Source organism: Cebidichthys violaceus, unplaced genomic scaffold, assembly GCF_023349555.1.
Source record: "Cebidichthys violaceus isolate CVI_PGR_0920_01 unplaced genomic scaffold, fCebVio1.0.p SCAF_5, whole genome shotgun sequence".
Lineage (NCBI taxonomy): Eukaryota > Metazoa > Chordata > Actinopteri > Perciformes > Stichaeidae > Cebidichthys > Cebidichthys violaceus.
The window spans coordinates 16,433,219-16,457,937 of NW_027176705.1; the positions used below are offsets into that span (position 1 = coordinate 16,433,219).

Below are 24,719 nucleotides of genomic sequence, written 5' to 3' on the forward strand. Positions count from 1 at the left end.
GTATTGTAGTTTAATCAAGTCAGAAGTCATGTCTCAAGACTCAGCCTCAGTCAACTTTATGAGCTGAGAAGAGTTAACATCAGCAGAGGAGAGCTTGATATTATCGCTCAACTCCAACAGGGTTTGGACCAGGTCGATGGGCTCAGAGTAGCTAAGGTCAAGTTTCACACCTAATTAGTGGACTGAAATTATGTGGTGTCAGTAAAGCCGGAAAAAATGGCAGAATTCCCCCACAGGTTCAATTTAGATTTGTAGGGCTGACTCAGCTCAAACCTCAACGCTTGCTCTTATCAACCATTTTCTTTGACTTTATTTACATTTCACTGCACTAAATCTGGCATTAGTAATCCTGGTACACAGCTACCCAGATATAAAGAGCAGGACAGATGAATAGAAATCCTTAAGCAAAGGGCCCCCCAGTCATCAAACCGAGCAGAGGAAAAGGTCAAATGAAAGGTGTTTAGAGATGGCAGCAGGTAAGATACAGGAGCAGCAGCATCAGTTTTTACAGAGCTTTTCGTTGGTGCTTCGCATAAAAGCTTCTCACCGCTGTGCCGCTGCCAAACGCACTCATTCAAAGACGCAAACAGAGAGAGGATGGACATTGATTCCTCGTCTCTGCTTGTTCAGAGCGCAGTGGTGTGACACACTCGCCACAAGTTACCGATTATGTGTGTGTGTGTGTGTGTGTGTGTGTGTGTGTGTGTGAGCCGAGGTTGTGTATGTGAGTGAATCACATTTCTGATGCGTCTGGCTGAATGTGAAACCAGAGTACTTATTCTCGTCGTGACAGCCTATGAATTCTAAATTGAAATGCCTCCCAATCTGTGCTATCATGAAACAGCATCAGTACACCCACACACTGAAGTGGCATGCAGGAAATTTGCCTATCAAGCCTTCAATGCCGCATTCTTCCGTCTCAAACCGGCTGCAATTCGCGACGTCAGCCAAAAGGTGGTGCTCTGCCACTCCAGTGTACTTCCTCACTGTTTTGAAAAGGCTGAGCTGAACAACGACACGAGGAAGCAAGAATTGTGCCAATTACAAGAAATTATACTGAAAGAGGCAAAAGTGCGACGTTTGTATAAAAGAAAGATAAATGTTAATTGAGGATTAAGTGGCATTGCAAATCACTGCCCTACCGGGCAAGAATGAGACCTGGAGGAGAAAAGCCACGGGAGGTTGGAGGAACCTCTGCACCCAACACTTCCTGTGTGCAGAATACCAATGAAGAAAAACAAAACACAGGAAGCTTTTCAAAGCATCCTTTCATTCCCTGAGATTTCCACTGACCGCAGCACAAACAGAAAGCCTGACAGGTGGGAGAGATAATGAAAGGCTGCATCTAAAAGCTGTATTTTACACTTCTGCAGTGGCCACTATGTGTGAGAATGTGCAACTATTTACAGCCGAACGCTGCCAAACTTTAAATTCGCCGTAGGGACAATCCTCAGACGAGGAGCAGGTTCCTGCACATGTTTATCGCTGCTGCGTTGTTGCCCCGAATAGTGTAAATGTAACCGTTGGTGTCACAAAATGTGCAGAACAGATTTACTTTTACAGCAGGTGCTGTCATCCAGAGGGACTTAGCGTGCAGGTAGGGGGTTCAGCAGCGTGCCACACGGCTTAAAGTGATACCGTGTGTGCCCTATTGAATCTGGGATTAAACCTTCTGGTTCTGAAAGGGTTTCTTGAACCACAGACTGCCCCATAAAATATCTTTAAAGGATGGGGAAGTAGTTTTTCATGTTTCTCTTTCAGTTATCCCTTCCTCATATGTATATTGAAAGCGTTGTTGGTCACTGTAACTGTTCTCGCTGTGAAGCAATCTTTTACTAAAGTGACTTCTTCGTAAGCAATGGGGTTCAAAATCCAGAATCTAAACTTTGGGCGAAGCTAATGGCTTCTACAGTCGCTATAAGTCAAATCAAAATGTGTGTCTTCCAAAGTTACCAATTTTTTCAGTTCAAAATTCCTTCAGATAGCATTTCCTTGCCGAGCGTTAGTTTTCACATGAAGAAGGAGTCTCTTCACAGCCAGTATGGAGAGGAGAAATGATTACAGCGACCAATAACTCTTCTGGTATTTGTCAAGATGGGCCTTCTTCCCATACTTCTACCCATTATGACTATTGGTTATAATTTATGACAGTCAACGCGTCTGCTGGACGTATTTGGGAAATGCAAGAACGACAGCCATAGGGGCAATGTACGGCTTTACTAATAAGCTACATGCTGCAGAGGTAGTCACAAATGTGAGAAGATGGTTGGAGTCTAAGTTTCCAATTGCAAAACGTAAAAAAAAAACAAGTTAAACACTGCAGTTTTCATCAACTGCCACTGTGTACAATAAAGGGAGTCTGAAGTCTGAACCGTGACGATGGGACTACTTTCTGTACTTTGTGTAACACAACTGTTTGAGCTGCTGTAATCTTGTACTGCCTCACATTTTCCTAATCTCTGAGTTATTGTTATTATGACCAAAAGTCTAACTGACAAAAATATAAGAATGAGACCCAGGTGGAAAAATACCACAATTTCCCTTTAAATTCTTTGTTCAGAGTGTCTCTTTAGGGCTTCATTGACATGACTCCAGCTGTTGCTTGCAACTGCAACATGTGTGAGGGCCTTCAACAAACAAAATGTCGTCCGCAAAGATGTCCACACTGACTAACAGATATGAAACCGGGAGAGAAACAACTAAAAGGAAAGGCTATTTTTGGGCAAAGCAGTGATTTGCAAGGGGATACGCTTCAGGTTGTACGTGTGGGAATAACACATTGCAAAATGTAATTGCCACTTTCCCATCGTCAGGCAGCTGTTGTCAACACAATGAAACGGCTGCAAGGGACGAGGTGAGGTGAGCAAAGACGGGCCCGCAGCACTGGAGACGGTGGTGACTCCGAGATAAACAGATTCTGTCGAGGAAGAAACGTCTGTCTGGGCTTGGGATTTAATATTCAGCACAGCGCCCGCTCTGACTTACAATTGCATATCCATTGGAGAGGCTGAGCACCACGCAGCAGAAAGAGGCTGAGGGGAGAGGAGGAAAAAGTAACAGGTATGACAGTTCAAAGGCAGATGATGGACCTGGAGGGGAGCGCTGTTTGGTGTAACGGACATAATTGGGGCGGGACAGGATGTAGGGCCTAGAGGGGAGAGTGGGGTTAGGGAAGCGGATGGGACGGATATAACAGGAGAGGGTAGAAGATAGAAATGCCTGGAGGAAAAAACAGAGCCCGGGGAGAGGACAAGAAAAGCAGGAATTGTTTGTTTAGAGACGTTAACGTGGAGAATAGACGCTACATAACAGACGTGACAGATGAGGGACAGAGGCTAGGCAGGAGACCAGGGTTAGAGTGACAGGTACGACAGAGGAGAGACAGAAGATGGGGAGATACTAGTAGACTTCAAACAGCACACATGCAGATGAGAGACAGTATCAGGAGGAGAGGCGAGGGTTTGAGTGACAGATGTGATGGGAGTGCAACAGACGTTGGAGGCGAGGCAGTGGGTGGTGTCACAGATATGACAGTACACATGGTGTAATCTGCTGTAGATGAACGAAGCAGAGTGGACAGGATGGAGATAGCAGCTAGCGCGTCACCCATTGGTTTTTCAACTGCTGTTTTGAAGCCTTGAGACTTGAGCATTGTGGCCGACGCCATCTTGGTTTTTTGAATGTTGCCATCTTGGCATTTTGCAACCAGAGGGAGGGAGGGTGGAGGTAATTCAAATGTTACAATTACCTTTCATGAACTGAAAACACACTGTGAAAGGGTTGAAGTTGTAAGACGAAAACAAGGACCAGAAACGGCGCAGTAACAAGCTCTCAACCACAAGGTAGCCCCGTCCTAAAGCATACCTTGTCTATTTTGCTCAAAATGTGATTTACTAAATGAACATCATGCTGTATTGAAAAGGACTTGAAACTAGCGGTTGAGGTAACAAATCTAGAGAGAAGTGTGGTCATTTTCTCACAGAAATATAGTCCTATACAATAGGACTTCTATTTGCAAGTGGTGATGGTGTCTAAGTGGAGAGCTGAGCTGTCCTTCAACCAGAGGATCGGCAGTTCGATCCCCGGCTCCAGCTCCACTAGTCGCATGTCAATGTGTCTTTGAGCAAGACACTTAACCCCCAAGATTGCTCAGTAACTGTGCCTACAGTATGACAGAATCTGAATTGTAAGTCGCTTTGGATACAAGCGTCTGCTAAATGACTGTAATGTAATGCAACCAGAGGAGTCGCCCCCTGATGGAAATTAGAAAGAATGCAAGTTTAAGGCTTCACTTTTCAGACACAGAGGAACCTGTGTGTAACCTATGCCAACCAAAGTGAAATCTTATAACTACACTAAAACTGAACAGTTATTGACGTAATAAGAACGTCAATAACAAGAACGTCAAGAACGTTGTCGTCACCACATTGCATTGTGAGATATTTATGCCGGTGGAATGTCCAGTGTTTGCTTACTGGGATTTTTTTCACCTGAAATAGTGTGCAATTTGCGTACTATTGGTTTCATACTGTGGATTCGGACAAACAAAAAAATGTAATTTACTGTTTTAGAGTACTAAATAGCATGTTAGTGGAATTTCTGACGCAACCAAAATTCCTCATACTAAGTAACTCTACTGTCATTAATTCTGTCATCTCGTTGGAGTATCTACACTCTCAAAAGATTTGGTAGTTCTTCCATCCTGGCAAAGTCCACTTTTCTAGACAGAGCCGAGTATTTGAACAACAATCTTTGAGTTTGCTACCTCTTCAAACCTTGACAAAGGAAGCACGTACCAGATCGACTCCTTCCGTTCTTGTCTTTCACAATAAAAGCAAATATAATATTGGCAAGCTTGTGTTTGGGTATTTTTGCGTCGTATATTCATCACACCCTTGAGGTGTAAAGGCCTCGAAAGTTGAATAAATACGATAAGGGATTTCTAAAGGATTTAGATTTGACGAGCAGACTCGCTGCTGGATTCAGTTTTGATTAAATTCTATTGAATCCCATCTCTTTTGTTCAGAATGCTGACTTATAATGAAAGTGTCATATGGGATTGTGATGAATCATAGGTTTCCGATGGAACTGGGCTGCTATTGTTACTGCTGAAAATAAATGTACTTTTTCTTCCATTCCTCATAAACAGAAATAGTCTCAAACATTTGACTGCAGTAGACTATAACTTAACACGACCATGATGTTTGGAGTTTACGTAAGAAAGCCACAAAGTGAATCGGGTGATAAAAAGAATATGGTAGGAACTATTTGTTCAACAAATTATAGATATGTGGTTGATGACAACTATTAGGGTCATTCAATCATGTATTTTTAAAGATCGAAAAAATAATTATATTCTCTTCAGAAACCCTTCATTTCCAGCAACTCTCTCTGCTTGGTTTGGCCTCCAGGTTTACAAATGAAAGAATAGTTAAGGTAACAATGGAAGTGCTTCAAATGAACCGTTAATCTCTTACAGCGCTGCCCGACGCAGCCTTCTGAGAAGAAATATGCAAACCGCTCAGCTTCATGCGTCCCCACTTTTTCTAGAGTGACACAATGACGGTTCCACCATTATGCCGATCAATCAACATGAAACAATCACTGTTCGACTGATCAATCACTTCAACCGAAGCCTTGCTGTTATTGATGGGGCAATCAAGAGGGAAAATCTGAAGAGCAGGAAATCTTGGACTGACAAGCAGATGGACTGACGGAGCCAAGTTCTGCTGTGATATTGACAGCTAAATGCTGAAATGTAATCTGGCTGACTGTAAGATTGATTTGTGTAGTTGTGGTGGTGGAGCGCCATCATTATTCTTTCACAGTTTCCTCCTCTCAAATTTCCATAGAATCGTTCACTATGAACAGGAATGACTAGGAACCAAATCCATTTAAATTTGGTCTTTATATTATTTTATGTCGTATTATTTTAACTTTATTGTCATTACATTTTTTAGTTCTGCTTACTTTAGAAGTTTTGTACGCACTTCCATGTATTTTGCACTTTTATCTGATTTGAATTCAAGAGTTTGTTCCTTCATATGAGACCATGTTTGATATTTGCACCTTATTTGTTTATATATGTGGTTATTTCTCTAACTTAAATTTCACCTGATTTATATGATCTTATTTCTCATATCCACATCTTACTTACTTATATGTATTTTTTTTTTTTTTTTTTTTTTTTACATGTGAGCTCTTATTTTTGTATGTCATACTGGGGGAATTTACATAGAATTCTGATTATTTTAATTTTTTATTCTGTAAATATTTTTATCTGGAAAGTAATTTGTGCTTAAGCTTGAAAAGTGCTACATAAATACAATTATTATTATTAACATTATTATTATTAGTAGTAATGAGGCACATTTTCTGCAATCAGTGGGTTTTCAATTGACCGGTGGCAAAATCAATTTCTTCATATTTTTACATCAAATCTTATCTTCTTCCTGTAAAACCAAAGAGTACCAAACCTATTTCAACCAATAATATCATGACATCCATCAATCAATCAATCTGGAACTTTTGGCCTCAAGGAAGGTGTGTCCATCACACTACGCTACATCTTGTAACTGTACACCGCTCAAATATTCAATTTCACTGTGAAATACATCACAGTACATAACAAGACACTCTTATTTCCATTTCACAGGGACTTTACCTAGACACAGCAGGATGGGACCCTTTAAACGGCTCGTAAACTTGGTGACTAATGTGTGACCAACATGCGTTACCTTGACCAGTTCCTTCTGAGGCCAGATCTGGATGGGCTCCACCTGCTGGGGCGTCTGGGTCTGAATGCCATAGGTGTTCAAAAACACCTGAAGCCTACACAAACACACAGACATACAATTACTATTTATAATTTTAGGCATTTTACACGTTGGCTTTTTTTGTGCACTGGTGCCCTGGAGCTTGTAGATGTCTTCCCTGCCTTTATTCCAGTCAAATTACACACACACACACACACACACACACACACACACACACACACTTTGTTGTTCTACAGCAGCTTTTGACTGTAAATCTATCTATCGAGATTTTCCCTTTGGAAATCTGGAGCTTCATGAGTCACTCCTTGAACTATTGCTGTGCCAATAGAAGGTTAATAAATCTATTAGTCTTCTGTTCTTGTAAACATAAAATGCATGTAAATCTATTGCGAATCTTTATGCATTAAGAACTTATGTCATTGAACCACCACACTGTATATTGGAGAGCATGCATGGACCGCATAAGTGGACTGCAGTGAGAATAATGATTCACGAGTCCTCCTAATGGGAATTTTCCAGCCACTGTAATTGAAGCTACAGGTTAACAAGCTTCACAGAGTCATTTGACCTTGTTTGACAAACGCACACCATGCCTCGTACACGCGGAACCAAGCGTGCACGTGCACGCACACGCACACACACACACACACACGCGCACAGCGAGAAGAGTGATAGACGATGGCAGAGGTCAGGCTGGGCTCCAGGTTTATGAGCTCCCCACGATTACAGCACTGATAGATCTGGCCTTCAACACGTTAAGAGACTCTCACACACACACACACACACACACACACACACACACACACACACACACACACACACACACACACACACACACACACACACACACACACACACACATTACCTCTGGCTCTCTGCTATCAGGGCCACGTGAATCACCACATCGTTCTCTATGGGACCCTGTGGAAGAGACAGAGGACACAGAGGTTAACATGTGGACCACATCTCTGCTACGTGTTGCATCGCCGGTTATGTTACATTAGAATGTGGGTTTTCTTTCTTGAGAACATTTCTCCTTTGGCAACCTCCTCTCTCACAAGTCAAATAAAAGCAGAACTCAGGAAAAGTTGATGAGAGACGTGGGAGCGCTCAGCTGGGAATTAAGAAGGACGGGAAAACTGCAGAAGGTGGAAAAAGTGCAGAGATGGAGAGGAACATGAGGCTGGTAGACTGAAGTTCTCTCCACTTTGATGCCTATTCCATGAAATGGAGAAGTAGAATACAGACAAAAAGAGGTAGAGAAGCATGAAATTTCTGATTATTTCTTTTCAAAACTATTTGAAGAATATTTTCGAGGTTCATTTTAAGCCTGCATATTTGCTAATATGAAGATTTCCTGCTTTTCTAATTTTCATATTATCCTGATGCTTCACTTATCCCTCGGGAGAAGTGACTGTGACTAGAGCTCAGGAGTCTGAATAGGTCACTGGGCAATGGTAAATTTGTGATGGGCATTTGGCAATTGATTTTGGCCTGCGACAGACTAAACGATTAAAAGAATAATCAATAATGAAATAATGAGCCATCATCAGATTTCCACACTGCCCAAGCAACATTTTGGTCGAGGTTTTGTGTCTCTCTCAGCAATTCAAATTTGCCAGTTCACGATTACATGAATTTAAAATTAAAGAATGTGTGCCATGGCCAAGAAAAAAAGTAAATTCAGCCCTGGGACTTTGAGATGGAGAGGTCTTTCATGCAAGCGCCTGGAGTCTGCGAGCCAAACCTTTTGGCAGTAGTTTAAACACTAACAGTTTGTGGTATAAAAAGCATCTGATATTGCTGAAGACCTTCAAGACACTTTAGGATGTCTTGCTGCTATCTGCCTCCTCAGTTTGTATGAGCAAGTCAACACTGCACTGAACAAAACAAGACCGGCCAGGTGAGCTGGAACACTAGTCACAGTTTGTCAGGTTCACAATGACTGAGCCAATCAGATTCCAACAAAAATGATGATCGCCCGGGGAATGGCTCGGGTTAAAGCTTTTCTTTTTTTTAATCTGTTGTTCTGTCTGTTTTGTTTGCCTTGAAAATATGTAGTATGAAGATATGTGTTACATTTGGATATTGTATTTCTACCTGTATCTCCAATAATAAAAATACCTTTGAAGAAAAAACCCAAGGAAAAAAGGTAATCAGTCCAAATTGCGAGGAGCCGCTTAGATTAGACTGGACCAGTCTGACATTTTCACCAAAGTAACCAACGAGGACCATACAGTAACCACTCTATGTCCACCGGCCAGTCCGGCCTGGGATGAATCCGCAGCTAAAAATAGTCCCTGACAATCACAGTGTTTACTCTTATTTGAGTAATGTTTGCTAAAAACTACAGTGCCCAGCTGTTTAAGGACATTGTTTAGACTTTCTCCGAAATCTATTTGTGACCTGTTTTTAAAGACTTTTTAGGAATAGTTGGGCTTGGGGTTTGAATGCCACAGACAAGGTTGTGAATGGAAAGTATTGACACATGAACTGCTGCATTGCTGTTCCGGTATTTTCATGGAATTTGTTGACAGTAAAACAAATACAGACTAACAACCCGGGTAAGGTAAACAGACGGTATCGCATTGTAGCAGTCGTCATCTACACTACATTATATTCACATATTTGGACACTTACTCACGTATTAATGCTTTCTTAACATTGTAACAACATGGTTGGGCAATAAACACAGCATATGTAGATATTAAACTGCAAAATGACTAACATAAAAGAGCAAGATAAAGAAAAAATAAAAACAATGTGCTACTGCGCTAATGCTTTCTAGCAAGCTAAGTCTCCTCAAAATGAGGGAACATCAGGGAAGACAGAACTAAAGCAATAGAAACACGTGGCTTTTCATTGCTTTCATAACTGTGGCCTCAGAGGGAGCCTGTCAAAGCAGCACTTTTATAGCGCTACAACAACAGCATACAGTCACTATTTGCCAGAATGGAGCAACACATCACTCATGTTGCCTGCAGTGAGAATGCAGGGTGTGAAACAACATGAAAGACAGGGAGAAAATACAGAGAAGGGAGGGAGAAAAGTGGGAACAAGCAGTCATTTCAGAGGTGCTCTCTGCAGTAATCTCAGACCGTTTGGGCTTGCGGACAATCAGGGAAAACACAGACAAGAGACATCACAGTTGTTTGTCTTGTAGTGCAGCACCTGAATACATCACACGGAATAAATCCCATGCAAAAGAAGCAAATGTGTTGGAAAGACACCACATGATTTTTTTTATTTCTCGGTTTGGGTTTGTGGAACAGAGAAAAAGGAAAATATCTGTACCTGATCAGTATTATCTTCAGCAAAGAAATACACTTTTATTTAAATCATTTTAAATGAATGTGTCTTTTCACTACTACTTTTATTCATAGGTCAGGATAGGATATGTTTATGTGTGTTAACAAGTCTGCATTTCTTCCTTTCTCTCTTCATTTTTGGCTTTTTCTTTTCCAGGAGTTGTTGGTATTGTTTTATTTATGAACATGTAAATGTCTCTCTGTGCGCATCCCTTGGTGCCTTTCATCTTCCCGTGCTTTATTCGCAAATGTACCATTTATATGTGTAATTTATATCTGTCTGTGTGTGTGTGCGTGCGTGTAAATGAATTGTAAGCAGAGCCTATCATCCTCATTGCGCTGAGTGACAGTCTATTCAGGGTCATTTAGGAAGCAGGCAGCAGCTTGTGACTCGCAGGAGCAGCGGCCTTTCATCACGTTCTGATTGTTGGGATGAACACGCACGCACGCACGCACGCACGCACACACACACGCACGCACGCACGCACGCACGCACGCACGCACACACGCACGCACGCACGCACGCACGCACGCACACACGCACGCACGCACGCACGCACGCACGCACGCACGCACGCACGCACGCACGCACGCACACACACACGCACGCACACTGATACATACACGCACACATAACACACTTGCACATGAAGGCACTGACACCGGCATGCAAAGATGCTCAGATTCGTAGTCAGTGACAGAACACAACGCCAGGAATAACACACTCTCTCTCACACACACACACACACACACGCACACACACACATGCAAATCTGGGAGCCATTTTGTTTGGTCGATAAGAGACGGTTTTAGCCAACAACCTCGTTATCATCAATCAGAAAGTAGAGAGAGAGCAGAGAGAGAAGGGGGTGGCTGAGTGGAAAAAAAAACACACGGCTCAACACAAATCTCTCCTGATGAATGGGGGAGCAGTGGCTTCTAAAATGCTGCAATGCAACTCTCTCATTAGCAGAGAGCAGACAAAGGACTCATTTGGCGATGGAGAAAATATGTAAATGCATAATGGAGACGGGGGAGAAATGTGCTCCCTCTCACTCCTGTCCTCTCCTCGACAGGCAACAGTGCAACCGCAGAGAGGAAAACAAGATGAAAAGTTTCTTTTAACTATCTTTTTAGAGGCTCCCTGAACACATCAACGTGGTGTGACCGAAACGGTGTGAAAGTCGGGAAATGACAGATGTGTCGTTTCACCGCAGGGGGCTGAGTCGCAGGAGGCTAAAAGGTAGTTACCAAATGACATTGGACCCTGGGTGACACCGATGGTGGGGACACCGGTCTGATGTCAACACAGCTCAGACCAGATCGAGCAGTTTAAAGAGCTCTGTGGCACTCCCTGGAATTCAATTTCAGACTAATTATGGAAAAGAGAAAAAAAAAATAAAACACTGTTGGAGGAAATGAGTAGCAACTGAACACAGGTAATGAAAGTTCTGGAACTTTAACTACTGCAAGCATCGTAACACATAGTACAAAATGAAATGAACTGTTAAGGCGGATGATGTCCAAACAGTTGATGGAAACAGACATGTTGTTGTGACCTTGCCTTACTATATACATTGCTCTTGGAGCACATATACATGCGCATAAAATCTCGCAAAATCTGGCTCTTACTATGCTGTCTCCACCTACACATTGAACCTACACGCTAACCTTCGAACACTATAGTTCAAGCAGCTTCTCCTGAGGGATTCTCGTGGAAACGGCTAACTGCAGTAGAAGGAGACCAAGGCGGGTGGGTCGAGTAAGCCACGCAAAAGAAGTGCATTACTTCAATATGAAATAACCCCTGGAATGCACTCATCATTACTGGCTGATGTTATCTAACAGAGTACAGTATGTATCCAAAAGGGAACTTGGCTGTTGGGCAAACAGCAGGCAGCATATCATTGATCTGACTGAGGAGCTACATTTACGATGACATGGCCAACCAGAAAATGTAAAACTGCTTAACATAAGATCCATAAAACCAACCTTTCACATCGAAGGTGGAGTTTTTGTATTTTTTCATACTTGGAGAATTGGACAGCTATGAAAACTAAAAGCCTTTTATTAAAAAGGCTCAATGTAGGCTGCACCACATAACAAAATAAACTTGAAACTGCTATAAATCTCTTGCATTATGTTGAAGCAATAGTTCAAGGATTTGGGAACGTCTTCGCTTTCTTGTAGAGAGTTAGAAGAAAAGATGTCTACCACTCTTAGCTCAGCATAAACTTGAGATTGTTCCTGCATAAAACCATGAAATTGTGTTTATGCTTCGTTACGGTTTTAACAAATGAGATATACAGTAAGATGTTAATTAGTGAGCTTAAGGCAGATTTTGTTACGTTTGCGCAAAACCAGGCTAGCTGATAAGATGTTGACTCTCACCAATCTCATCAGCATGGGTTTGAGATGCAAAACTCAGTATACGCTACTTGCTAGATGACTGACAAAGTTATTGATTAGCTCTAGTGAATATAAAGCAGCGTTTAGCGGCTAAAGAGACAGATCATTTGCCCAGGGGTTGGTGGTAAAAAAAGAGCTTAAAAAATGAATAAAAAAAACTAGTGAAACTTGGATTTGAGTTTACGTGTTTGATGCAAACACGAATCCTAAAGCTGCTCTTTACCTGCTGGATGCGTGAAAAAGCCACGTTTTGTTAACAACCTCAATATATCAACTTATGAGGCGATGATATTCTTGTGTTTTCAGCTTTTTTCCACTGCCCTGAAGTGCCCAAATAAAAATGTTAATGCCGGCATGAGCATATAAATTCCAAATGATTTTAACAAGTTGAGGTTTTGTATTTTCGAGACTTGTTTTATGGATCAGTAGGACCCGTAGATATTCTCTGAGTCATAGTGCAATATGTTTTAGCTTCCGGTTTTGAGCGCTCTTCTGAGTTATTCTTGCAAATGCACTACACGGAATATTAAAGATGTGTGTGCCAGCGGGAAATCCAGCACACCAGGCCGGAATATTGAATATCCAAACAGTGTACACAAGAGGACATGGGCAGAGAGCAGAGACCTCCAAGCAGAACTTGTGCTCCGTTAGCCCGAGGTTGAGGAGTGAAGTAGAGAAGGATCATATCATCAGTGCAGGCGACGTGCTACCAGCCCGTCCACTGTACAAATCATTCATTAAATCATTGAATACTACTGACTTTTGCCTTCACGTTTCTCTGCTGACTTGCTATGGAAATAAGATTCATTTATTCATGAATTAAGCAGAACAAAGCTAAAGCAAAGCAAGTATTCATTATTAACTTGAGAACCTTTGTAGGAGGAGTGTTTGAAGAAACGGATGCAGTTCAGACCCTCGTGGAGGATGTGGTTATATAGCAGGAATTGGCAGGTGGCTGGACGATCATGACAAACAAGCGTCAGGCCAAGAGCTTCAAACATGAAATGAAAACGATAGAGACGCAGCAAGACAGAATTTAAAAAAGGTTCACTGGTTCCCATCTGGTCCAATATGGAGCATCCTGCACAGTTTGGTCTGGACCAAAGTCATTTTTACCATGAGCATGTATCAAAGGACTTCATGCAGAAAGGGGCTTAATCACAACTCAACTACTCGCATACGTCTTTGCCAAAAGGCATTGAAGGAAATATTTGTGCTGCCAACACCAAGGGCTGCAGCAGCAAAAGGACATTTGTCTGCACCTGGAAAACAAACACTCAGCACTCCTGCCGTCACAGCGCTATGCTGAGCCAGGCTTGTCTGGACCAGTCTGAAAAATGTTTATTCTTAGATGATAAAGCGGATGATATCTGATCTTTTTGACATCGTAAAAAACAACAACAATGAAAAACCAAAGTAAATAATGAATTAAACATACTGTGAGTATAGTCATTTGTTAAGCCAAAGCGTCATCCTTCAAATCGTTTCACATTTATATATTTCTATCTGGTCACGGACAACAGTCTAAGGATGAGGCCTGTGAGATAGTAGTGAAGTATCCTTATCCTCACACCCGTAATACAGCAAGACTTTAGTACATGCTCTGATATCTTATAGACCTGACTGCTATAATGTAATTTACTCTAGATGAAATATAACCACAGCTTGTCATTTTGACCATATATCTCTACACTCAGCTCCCTCACTTAACCTCCTATTAATGCTAAAGCTGACTTAAAAATGCTAGAAAAGAAAGAAAGAAAGCAAAAAAACAACAACAACCCATTTCATTGTCCCCTTAAATGTCTACATGCAGGAGCATTCAACGGTTAATAGATGAGGCCTCAGTAAGCTTTAGGGAGTTTTCAGATTAGTGGTACATTAAGACACTGATTAAAAAGGTAGACGCTTGTGTGTGTGTGTGGGGGGAAAAAACACCCAAAATGATCAAATGAGACAAATGGGTGGCAGAGCTACACAGCGTTTGAGAACAACTTGCAGAATGCAGGGAGCTGTGCTCTTATATGTTTTGTCTCAGACTAATAATGCTGTCTGTTTCCACTGTGTGTGGGTGCATGTGCGTATCAACCTCAGGCACTTCTCAGCGACAGAAAGAACAAACACTAAGCTGTTTACCTACGTGCGCGCGAACAAACGCTCAGATTGACTAATGAAAGCGCCGCATTAATAAATAGAGATGAATGGCACACATCTGTCGAGGGAAACCAAACAAATTAGAATAAATGACTCCTTGACTCTTCATCTCCGCACGAGGAGAGAGTTGAGACACACGCTCAGATCTGTAATTCAACCGAAATCAACTTCTCGACAGCTGTTACCTTTGCTGTTTTAGTAGCAGTTTGTATTGCTTAGGACAGTAAATATAAAAGCTTCTCCGAAAGGGCTACAGACTCAATTACTACTCTGCAATTACATGGGAAACATTGCAACATTACAACACGGAAACGCATAATGTGGCGTCTGTTATGGCAATAAAAAAAAAAGGGAAAAAAAAAAGCAAGAAACAATCCACACAGACAAGAATGTGGAAAAAGGAAATAAAGGAAGTGTTGAGATGGCACAGATTGAGACACGCTGTTGACAAGTGCTGCAGAGCATTTCCAGCTGCAGGACAGACCGGCGGTGGGTCGCAGCGGGCCCGGCAGGTCCTGCCCCTCAGAGATACGGCCGCGCTAAATTTGACAAAGTGAAAAGCCATTTGCCAGGGAACGCTTCTGTGCGTTCCCGCAGAACACAAATGAATTTCAGCTCCGCCTCATTTGACTTTTCCCCCAAAATTAAAAGCACTGAGTTGTGACACGCGATGAGAAGCGTCTTCCATTTCCACATTTGAATTCTTTCCTTTCTTCCTCTTGTCCCTCTCCCTTCTCTGCTGTCTTATTTTTCATCTTTCTGTTATTCTTTTCTTATCCTTCATTTCTTCCCTTCCTTCAGTCAATCCTACCTTCTTTCCCATCCCTTCATCCTGCCATTGTTTTCTTCTTTCCTTTCTTCCTTCTTTCTATCCCACCTTCTTTTTCACCTTTCCTCCCCTCCTTCTCAGCTATTATGCTCTTCCCTGTTTTTCTTCTATGTCCTTCCTTCCTCCCATTTTCTGTCCTTAAATCCTACCTTCTGTCTTTCCTTTTTTACTTCCTTTCTTATCCATTATTCTTTTTCTTCCTTTCCTCCTTGCTCCCATCTCTCTCTTTCCACGCAGCATCATCTTACCTTTCCATTTGACCTTCTTCCCTTCCATCTTCCTGTCCTCCCTTCTTTTCTTCATCGTTTCAGCCCTTCCTTTCTTTGTTTCTCTCTATTTACTTCGTCCGCTCCTTTTCTTCCCTATTGCCCTGTCTCTTTTTTTTGCGACCTCTCTTTTCGACTAACCCTGTCACTAGCTGTCTTCATTCCCTCTTACTGTCACTTGTGTGTCTCACAGGTCAGAAGTAAATCGTCTACAAAAAACAACATTTCTCTGAGTCAAATCTCAGAGTTTTCTGTCAAAACACCTCCGCCAGTAATGCAATCAAACCTCAAGAGGGACCTGAACCAGCGGTAGATATGTATACACACCTGTGAGTCAGCAAATCAGGGAGCTTTACAAAGCCTCATCACATAAGACTAATCTAGTCTTCTTAACGGAGAGTGAATAACATTTCTGGTGTTTCTTTTCTTTCACTTTCCTTCTTACTTTATTTTTGAAATAGTCTTTTAACAGTTAGTTATGAGGGTTTATTCATGGCTTCAATAAATAAGTTAAAACAAATATATATATAGGAATGGATTGAAGGATATGGGAACAAAAAGATGAGGAAAATGACTAAAGGTCACCTGGGATTAGCGTAGGTATATTTGTGTTTATGTATTGCGGGGGAGAAGAGAATCCGTAGATGTGGCTGTTTGCTCAGCCTTGGTGCTGCTGAGGTCTAGCAGAGATAACAGGTTGAAGGTCACTCTCACCTATTTTCTCTTCTTACTAAATACTTAACCATTTAAATGAAACTTTGGTGAAAAACTTCAGCTGAACTCAATGAGACGCTATTTCAAGGTCAGATCCCTCCCAGTGTGCCGGCTGACAGAGCGCAGCACGAGGGAGGCAGCCTCGAGCGAGCATCCCATCATAAAGGAATAAAACATTCAGAGACTTTCATAAAGTTAAAAAGCAAGTGAGGGAATTTATCTGTCACCCCAAAAAAATAAAAAAAATAAAAAAATAAATAAAAAAACCCCATTTGAATGAAATATAATCCCTTCTTTTCATGCCCCTGCACAGACGAATGACTCCGGGCTCTGTATCGTCCTCGGGAAGTTGCTCTCTGTGCAGCTCAGAGATTCATATTTTGATGAGGGCATTTCAAAGTGTCAGGGGTTTAGCAGAAAAACGTTGGGAGGGGGCAGAAAAAAAACATGAAAGAAATGCTAAGTCATTTTCAATCCGCGGCTGTGGGAGAGGAGAACGTCTCCTGTGTACGTTCCTTAAAGCCAGATCTTTTCAAAAGGTCATCCGGTGGTGATAACGACAAGACCGTGACAAGAATCGGTCACAGTTACGAGATGAGCACAATCGGAGGAGGGAGAGGGTGATGAGGCGGGAGTTTGATTTAGGGAAACGACGACATGGAGGAAAAAGAAACCCGGCGGAGCTAGAGGTGGAAAGACGGACGCGGAGGGAGGGAGACAGGGAGGGTGGAATCACCTCAGCAGAGACGAACAGAGTGAAGAATTGGATTGCATGCTGCTGCCCGGTGTAATTGTAAAGGCGCCCTGACTGAGAAAGCGATACATTGCTCCCCGGACTCAGCTCAGAAATATTATCCTCCGCCAGAGAATTCTCACGAGCGAAGCGGCAGAAGAAGAAAAAAAAAAAAAACCCTAATAAAATCAATTGATATTAAAGGCGAGCGACGGTGTGAGCTACAGGAGCCTCGGCTTGTCGGAGCGCCGCTGTTTGATATCATCCCCGGAGAGCCGGGAAAGAAGATAAGTGGCCAGATTGCTACTGCTGCTTGTGACGTGGTGTGTGCATAATGATCTGAATACCGCAGAGAAAGAGAAATATACATGCAGCCACATATAATAAAAAAAAATGTAGTTGCACGGGTGATGTTTGTCTGTCTGTGCGTGTTTTGTGTGTTTGTAATTCCGGATAAAGCCATAACTTTCCGTCCCTTTACAAGTCATTTCAAGGCCACGAACACATCCCGGCAAAACTTGTATTGACTCTTTTATCTGCCAGTGTGTGTGTGTGTGTGTGTGTGTGTGTTATTCTGAATGAGCTCTAATGGACACATGCAGCCTGAACATGACCCTGGAACAGAAACTGTTGTCTCTGTGCCAAGTACCACTCACATGCACTCAGATGTACACACAGGAAAACGCACAACACCTGTAAACACGTAATTATAAACTTTGGGAACAGATGGGCATTATGGTTCAAATGAGTTCTCTCTCCTTCACACACACACACACACACACGCACACGCACACGCACACGCACACGCACACACGCGCACACACACACACACACACACACACACACACACACACACACACACACGCACATGCTCTAAAACAGCTCGACAAATAAACAGACCGCACCGCTGTACTTGCTGCCAGAGGAGCAGTTATAAACCGGCCCCGACACTTCCCTTTAGACGTGCAGCTCACACACTGAGAGCAAAGTCGCAGTCAAATGTGTTTCTAAAAAGTGAAAAACCTGACAAAGAGCAAAGCTGTTATTACACAACCTGTTCTCACCCCCAATGAAAGTACACCACAGCTTGGTCAGTGACCCTCGGCGTCCGATACCGAGGCAAACTTCAGCTTCTGTGTCGGACGCACCAGGTTTTCAACTGACTCCAATGTAAACCCATCCAATTCGATTCCTGTCGCTGTGGGAAACTAGGGGCCACTGACTATATGACAAGTTGGGACACACAATATAGTCGTCCATCACAACAGGATTATGTGACATGGTTTTAATTACACTGAGCAAGTTATTATGATTGACACTTGGGATGGTAGTAACATTTTCAGGTGCGAAGCTTCCAAAGCAGCCACATTTCCTGAATAGTTCAAAGTTGTTTTGGGATTTTTTGTGTTTTACAAGCATGTTAAATACTTTTGCTATTCGTTTAGATGAAGTAACAGATGTTTTGGGACTGTTCTTTAATAACTAATAATAAATAATTGAATTACTTTTCTGCAGCATGTCTGCATTTCCAAGAAGGAAAAACATTTCTTCGTCCCTCCATCCCACATTCTCTCTCTCTAGCTACTAACAAACAAGAAGAACACTAGTTGTCCTGTTTATACGTTTTTTTTAAGTTAATTGTATTTTTATACACGACAACAAGGGAACTGAAGCACTAGGGAAAGCTTTGAGTGACGGGCACTAACAAAGCTTTATTTAGTCGGGCACATCATATTAACACGGCCAAATGAAACACATTTTCACTTCATTATGTAGAAACACCTGCATTCTGATTAACCGTGCTGCATTTTGTAACAAACAGCTTGAATTGAATATTTAATACATTTCCCCGCATTTGTAATAAATGATTACTTATTGCAGTGGCACTATTTTTAAATGAAAATCCAATAATACATGCATTATGTAAGAACAAACCAAAATGGAAGGCTTCATCTGTAAACGTTCTATTTTTGAATTTTTTATAATTAAGCCAAAATAAAACTTCCTAAATATTCAATTAGACCTCAATGGCCTAAGGGGCCCCCATTGGCATTACAGTTGACTCTGATCTTAGTCCAAATAACCAAATAAACCAAAGATCAGCTTTTTATCATGTCAAAAACTCATCCACACTTATTTCTACCAGGGTTGACTACCACAATGGTCTTTTGACAGGGCCCTCCACAAAGCTTCGGCTTATTCAAAATGCAGCTGCTCGAGTTGTTACAGGGACCAAAAGGTCAGACCACATCACCCCAATTCTCAAGTCACTCCACTGGCTTCCTGTGAGCCACAGACCTGAATGTAAGGCAATGCTGATTACATGGAGTGGGACCAAAGTACATTACAGACTTGTTTAACTCTCTGAGACCCGTCGTCACAAGTCTTGCTTAAAGCTACAGTGAAGATACTACACGGCCTAATGAATCCATTGGCACCAGCCACGTCATGTTAGCTTTGGGGAAGGAAGAGAGTCCCTTGACCTCACACCTCAAGATATGTGAATGAAAAAGGGTTTTACCCACAAGTCTCTCCTTTACAGGTGTGGCCGCTTTATTTTAATCCCATGCAGTTTGAGGCAAAAAAGATGCATTTCTTTGCATGCAGTAAAAACGTGTTATTTATTTTTCGCTTATTTGAGAATGGTGTATTTGGATATTTCTGCATGATGGGGTCCCTAAACAGTCCTGGAATTGCATACATTTTGTGAGAATGGGAACGGGAAACTGAGACTTTTGGATCCAATGAGCCCAGTATTCATTTGTGATAATGTTAGTCCCTTTTTAAATCACTGTATAAAATGACATGTTGTGACCTCTAGGTGAATCACAGCCTCATGAAATGTTACAACCACAAAACCAGAGACCACGCGCTTTCAGAGGACATATGGCCTTCCTAGGTATATTGACAATAAAGGGGATTCTGAGCAGTTTCCAGAACTGAAGTTGAAGCAGAAATCTACAAATGTTTTGTTTGTAAGTTTTAGACACCAAATCACAGCATGACTTGTTCTGGTGTGTTCCTCAAAGTATTTGCATCGTAAAGTGGTATTTTGGAAAGATTTTAGATTTTATTTAAATTTGTAATCAATTCTCGAGTGGTAAAAACTGGTTAAATTTAGTACCAAATCAACTTTATCAACTCAAAAATTCCTGCATAAACTTATGAGACACAAGCGAGCATGGGCACGGCTGTCCTATACTTATTTTTTATTTCTGAATCATGAATGGAACAACTTGACAAAGTGCAGAGCTGCATTAAGCTGAGCTGAATACATTTCTCTTTAGGTTCCAAGCTTTCAGGTGACTTTAAAAAAACCCTTTTAAAACTCGATTACACCTGGTAAAATAAACCGGATGTAAACATTCCTTGGATGTACGCATGTGAAACTGGCTGAGCACTTGGTCTCTGCATTTGTTCGGAAGAAGCAAACAACTCAACTCCCCCATCTACTGAGAAGCCTGTTCTTGTACTCTGTCAGCACGAACCAATAACAAGCAGCTAATAGAAGCCTCCTCTCAGCGCACCTGGCTCCAAACACAAATCCCACACTGAAGCTCCGAATCAAATTATTTGATCTTTACTCGGGTGTTTTTGATAGTTGTGTGTCCTGGCAACTTGCTTTCCTTTCTGTTTCTGCGCAATACATCAGCTGTAAATAGGAGGACTCTGTACGCCACAGCTGGCCAATAACACTGACAGTGAGGCAAAGAAACAGGAGGGGCCGGACCTATCAGACACTCGCTAAATGAGGCCCCTGGCACAGACTACCGCTTGTAAAACAGAGGAAGAACACACACAACACACACACACTCCTAAAAGCACAGAAAAGCAGTATGTGCATGTGAGTGTGTCTGCTGAGTGATGTCCATTTCCCTGCAGGTTAAGGTCAGGACCCATCTCTCTAAGGCTTTTACTGTCACAGACCGCTGGGCTCGACATTTCCTGCGCGACACCAGGCCATTTGGCAAACAGCAGGGTTTAGCACACTCCCAATCTGGGTGTCTGTGCATGTGTGTGCATGTGTGTGTGTGTGTGTGTGTGTGTGTGTGTGTGAGTGAGTGAAGCAAAGGATACAGATAGGAAAATGATTGCATGTTGGCGTGAATATGTGTGGTTTTGTTTGTAGGGTTTGTGGGGGATGTGCTTGTAGATTTGAAAGTACAGTGCTATTGTGTGTCCGTGTGTGTGTGTGTGTGTGTGTGTGTGTGTGTGTGTGTGTGTGTGTGTGTGTCTGACAGACCCTAACATCCATCTGCCCCATGCTACTCAGGGTGTCCCTTTGCTCTTCAGAGAGGGACAGTCTGAAGATTATTCAATGGTGTCCCGCCACTGACCTCTAATCTGTGTTCTGATGAACAATCTAGTGTCGCGTGTACATTTAACCGACCATAACATGTGTCCGTACCGTGTGATCTCTCTACACAAGCCGCTTAAAATGGCTTCTGCAGTAATACGTCTATCGGGCAGAGAGACACAAGGGAGATGATGATGACAATGCTGCATAGTCTGTCCATTTACTGGCACAGAACAACAAGATTAACAGTCGAAAACGTGCGTCGATCTACACTTCCAACTGCCTGGACGTACCACTCAATAAACACATTAACTCTAAAGCGAACGGACCAGAAAACATCATACACAGCAGGAGGAGGCCAGGTCCCCTCCACCCTCAGCTGATAATCAAACAATAATCATCCAGATGGCAAATTCATACCATCGGCTATAAATTGTATCATATGTGCTACTTTTTGACATTGACTCTACTCCTAACCAACAACATGCCATTATTCAGCTTACAGCCATCTATGAGATCTATATTGGCTGTTTTTCATTCAATGTCCATGCGACAATCAGCTGCTGAAAGGGAAATTAGCTGCTTTATATTTCTGGTTAATTTGTGATAAATAGAAGAACTGGGTGGAGAGCAAAGAGTCCCACTTATGGAGACTGATCTGCTGCATCAGGACTGTGTGGGTGGGGCTTGATCAGGTTTGATTGACAGTGACCAAACAGCCGAGCACCTGTCATCAAATTTCTGATTCAAACGTTTTTAAAATCCTGATTGGTTGCCTTTTTCTAACTGAGCCCCGCAGCGCTTCAAACTAGTGAGAAGCTGAAGAATGCATTGCTTCAGAAACACATCCATGTTAAATACACAGAATGAAACGGGTTCATCCCTCTCCTCCCTCCTCCCGCCTCCCTACCCCTGTATATGTCAGCCTTACTCCCCTCGCTGATGTTCTCCTCTTTTCTCCCTCCTTCTGTCCCGCCTCTAGGTAGGTATGTTTGTTCCCCACATTGCGCTATCAAAGCGGGGGCCTCTCCTGACCCACGCCTTATCTCTGATTGACGACTGACGTCTGCAGCAGTGAGGACCACAACGCAACTTTTCCATTAACCTTCATCTAACACAGTGCGAGATGTGTGCGAGTGTGTGAATAAAAGAGAAATCTGACGGAAGCCAAAGGTTTCCTTCAAAGTTTTACAATGTCGGAGTTGAGTGGTACGTTGCTTCGTTTTTTTTTTTAAGTGCTATTCTTGTATGTGCTTCGGTGCTGTATGCGTGTTGTTGAATTCATCCAAAAAATAGAACAGAATGTAAAGAGACAGAAGGGGAAAAATAAGAGACAGACCGAGAGAATGTGACACTGCGAGCACGCCTGAATAGCCGAGTAGATTAAGGGTATACCGTTAAAAGAAAGCGTGTGACATAAGCAACATAAGCAACTAAATCACTTTCAAAGCCATTCATGGCTTCCCCCGATCCCCCACTTGCTACGCCCGCTGCGTATTATTGCATGTTTGTCAGTGGGATGTCACGCCACGCTCCCCGGGGTGCATTTGATCTGACTCACCCTCACAGCCCTGGGAGCGCGTTGTCTCTCATGCAGAAGAAACCCCCGACACAGTCGACCACTTAATATCAAGGAAAGCCGCCCTCATCCACAGGGTTAAGCTTTAAAAAAAATTATCCATATCTCACTATTATCAGAGCACAGAAGTGCCAGCAGCACTGTGGCAATACACTTTTGCAGATTTTTTTTTTTTACCATTTGCCACGTGGCTCACATCCATATTTAATTTTATAGCTTCATATTCTATTTAACAGACTGGCAGTTCATTACTAGTAGTAAAAAGCGTCCTGAACATCAAGCTCAACTACGCATTAAAGTTGCATTAACGCCCCATTCACCAACTAAATCACAACTTCCCACCCTCCAAATGCTAGTTGTTTGAGGCAAAACCACATTCCCTTCCCGCTGAGATGTGCACATGATGCAAATTTAATGCATGGTGCCTTACCTATGTACTATAAAGGGATATGTGCTATATAATCATTTTTTACATTTACACTGCACATTCTTAATACATACTTCTCAGGCACGTGCATGAATTTAAAGCGTTGCCAGGTCAGCTCCAACACATCAGAGGCACTTAACCGCAGGGCGTCTGAGTCACAGCATTTATGTGGGAATGGGATCGAAATGTGAAATGAAACCCTTAAATAACTGCGAAAAAATAAATAATCTCATATTTTAGTGAGGAAATAAAGGTGGTGATTTGTATTCAGGGGGGGGGATTAGGAATACAGTCACACACATCTCTCTCTGCAGCTTACACTCAATGCTAAATGTAGTGGTGAAACCGTTGATTGAAAAGGGATCCGTTGAAATGGAATATTAGAGATATTTTCAGGTGGATGTGACTCAAATGTCATGCATTAACTATTTAATCAGGTATTTATTGGTTATATGAGGGAGTGCAGCCTCACCAGCTCTTTTAAAACACATCTCCGTGCTGAATGACAGAGCTGACGTCAAATTGCCCAGAGAGAACCTGACGCAAGCTTAGACGTGGAAGCAGACAGTACAATATCTCAGGCTGTTCATGGATTAATATTGCGGCTGCAGCTGTCATATGAATTGACGCCAGGACTTTAAGCGGTAGCATAACATTTGAAAGGAATGGAACTATGAATACGAACACACATGCTTACTTATCCATATTGTAATAATAGACTTCTACTTCAGAATCACAAACCTCCCTCTTATACACATAGAGACAGAGAGGGCAACAAGCGAAGATGGCATGCACACTCATAATAACACATACATGTTTTTCTTCTTTTCTTTTGGATTCACAAAGTGGGAGGGAAATTACACGCTTGCACAGAGGAAGAAAGGGGAGCGCACAAATCAAGCCCTAACTGCATGTGAAGGCCCAGCATGCCCATGTGCCTTTGCTGCCCGCAGACCAAACACTGGACGTCAATGATGCAGAGGCAACAAGACAGCTGGTATACACACACACAATATACAAAGCATTTCTTCACAGTAAACTAAAAAAAAAGTGAAGACACATCCTCCTCTTTCACCTTTTCCTTTCCTCTTTTTCACTCTCTCATTTTTTTCCTTTCCCATCTCAAGCCTCTTTGCCGACACGACGTGTGAGCTAGGCGTCTAGCTGAGACCGAAAAGGTGTGAGTGAGAGAGATAGAGAAGTACAGATAAAAGAGAAGAGAAAAGA

The 24,719-nt window shown here is 42.3% G+C and overlaps 1 protein-coding gene across 3 annotated transcripts in view; it reads right to left on the minus strand.

The window, feature by feature from the left end:
- The window catches only part of phkb (phosphorylase kinase, beta), a 90,327-nt gene that overhangs the window by 18,045 nt on the left and 47,563 nt on the right, over nucleotides 1-24,719 (minus strand). For all 3 annotated transcript variants that reach the window (XM_068730717.1, XM_068730715.1, XM_068730716.1), the window contains 2 exons: nucleotides 7,642-7,697; nucleotides 6,738-6,831 (listed from right to left, as the gene is read on the minus strand). In XM_068730717.1, the coding sequence (XP_068586818.1) occupies nucleotides 6,738-6,831; nucleotides 7,642-7,697 (150 nt within the window). The remainder of the gene's footprint in view (nucleotides 1-6,737; nucleotides 6,832-7,641; nucleotides 7,698-24,719) is intronic.